At 50.4% G+C, this 1,298-nt stretch overlaps 1 protein-coding gene across 1 annotated transcript; it reads right to left on the reverse strand.

Moving 5' to 3' along the window:
• Window positions 1-6: 6 nt before the first annotated feature.
• LOC111672134 (PCI domain-containing protein 2-like) lies at window positions 7-1,244 on the reverse strand (the record flags this gene model as incomplete). Its single annotated transcript, XM_023429457.2, has 5 exons — window positions 7-177; window positions 302-425; window positions 708-833; window positions 910-983; window positions 1,125-1,244. Coding segments are annotated over 5 exons (534 nt in total), but the record flags the coding sequence as incomplete, so codon positions are not given.
• Window positions 1,245-1,298: the final 54 nt, after the last annotated feature.

The following is a 1,298-nucleotide window of genomic DNA, read 5'->3' on the forward strand; positions in this document are numbered from 1 at the left end:
AAAAAAAGAGTGAATTGAATGGGAAAAGTTTCCGGGGAGGGGGGGCTGTGGAGCGGCACAGCCAGGGAGGATTGTGGGTAACGTAGTTTAGGAGACTGAGGAGAGAGGAGGGAATGGATTCTGTTTACTGACAACGAGCTTCTGGTGCTGATGGGAGATGTAACCTTTGATGTGACCCTGACAGGAAACAGAATAAACAGGTTTAAACACGACTGCTTCCTGTCTCTGACTCCACATCAGTGTGTGTGTGTGTGTGTGTGTGTGTGTGTGTGGAGGTGTGTGTGTGTGTGTGTGTGCTCACCATGTAGATGAGGTTGGCCAGGATACACTGCACCTCGTCGATGTCGACGTCCTCCACCTGCATCATCCTCAGAGAGACCAGGAAGGCGTCCAGAGGCAGCTGGTGTGTCCTCAGCAGCAGGTACCTGCACACAGAGGTCAGCTGGAGGTCAGGGGTCAGAGACAGGGGTCGGTCCTTCAGGAACAGACCCAGGGCCAAAAACATGGCGCTCAAACTGGTGTCAGAAACATAGGGGCCAAAACTGGGCATCAAATCCTTCAGGTCACAACACAATGTCTTTACCATGAGGGCAGAATATGTGATGTCTAAAACACGGGGCCAAAGAACATGACGTAAACAAATAATAATTATATATAATGAATAAAGAAGGGAAGCGGTCGAGCGGCGGCGGCTCAGCCTCACTCACACTTTCTTGAAGAGGTTCCTGTAGGTGATGATCTTCAGCTTCTCCAGGATGAGGAAGATCCCGCAGCGGATGAAGAAGGTCTCGTGTTTGGACAGAGCTTCGTTCAGTAGCAGCAGGTTCCCCTCACTGACAAACACAGAAACAGGTCACCTGACTGCGTGATGTCACTTCCTGTGTTACTACTTCAAGAACCTCTGCTCACCTCACAGCTTTGGTGACGTCGGCGAACTGCATCAGGTCGTATTTCCTCAGCAGCTGATGAGTCGGCATGTGACCCTGGAACACCGGAAACAACCTGCCGTCATACTGGGAGTACTGGGACCTGAACCGGTGTCAACTCATTGTACCAGATATAACACAGACGTAAACTGGTGTAAACTGTGTGTGAACTCAGGTGTGAACAGGTGAGTCTCTAACCAGCAGCATCTTGACCGGCAGCAGGTAGATGAGAATCATCCTCTTGTTCTTCTGACTGGAGCGATGACAGTGGTCGAAGGCGTACGACAGGAACTCCTCCGCTACAGACACAAAACCACACTTCAATGCAGTAACAGTACTGCAGTAGTACTGCAGTAGTACTACAGTGTTACT

The sequence above is a fragment of the Seriola lalandi genome, unplaced genomic scaffold, assembly GCF_002814215.2.
Source record: "Seriola lalandi dorsalis isolate HSWRI2012SDOR001 ecotype SW California unplaced genomic scaffold, Sedor1 jcf7180002007860, whole genome shotgun sequence".
In the NCBI taxonomy this organism is placed as follows: Eukaryota; Metazoa; Chordata; class Actinopteri; order Carangiformes; family Carangidae; genus Seriola; species Seriola lalandi.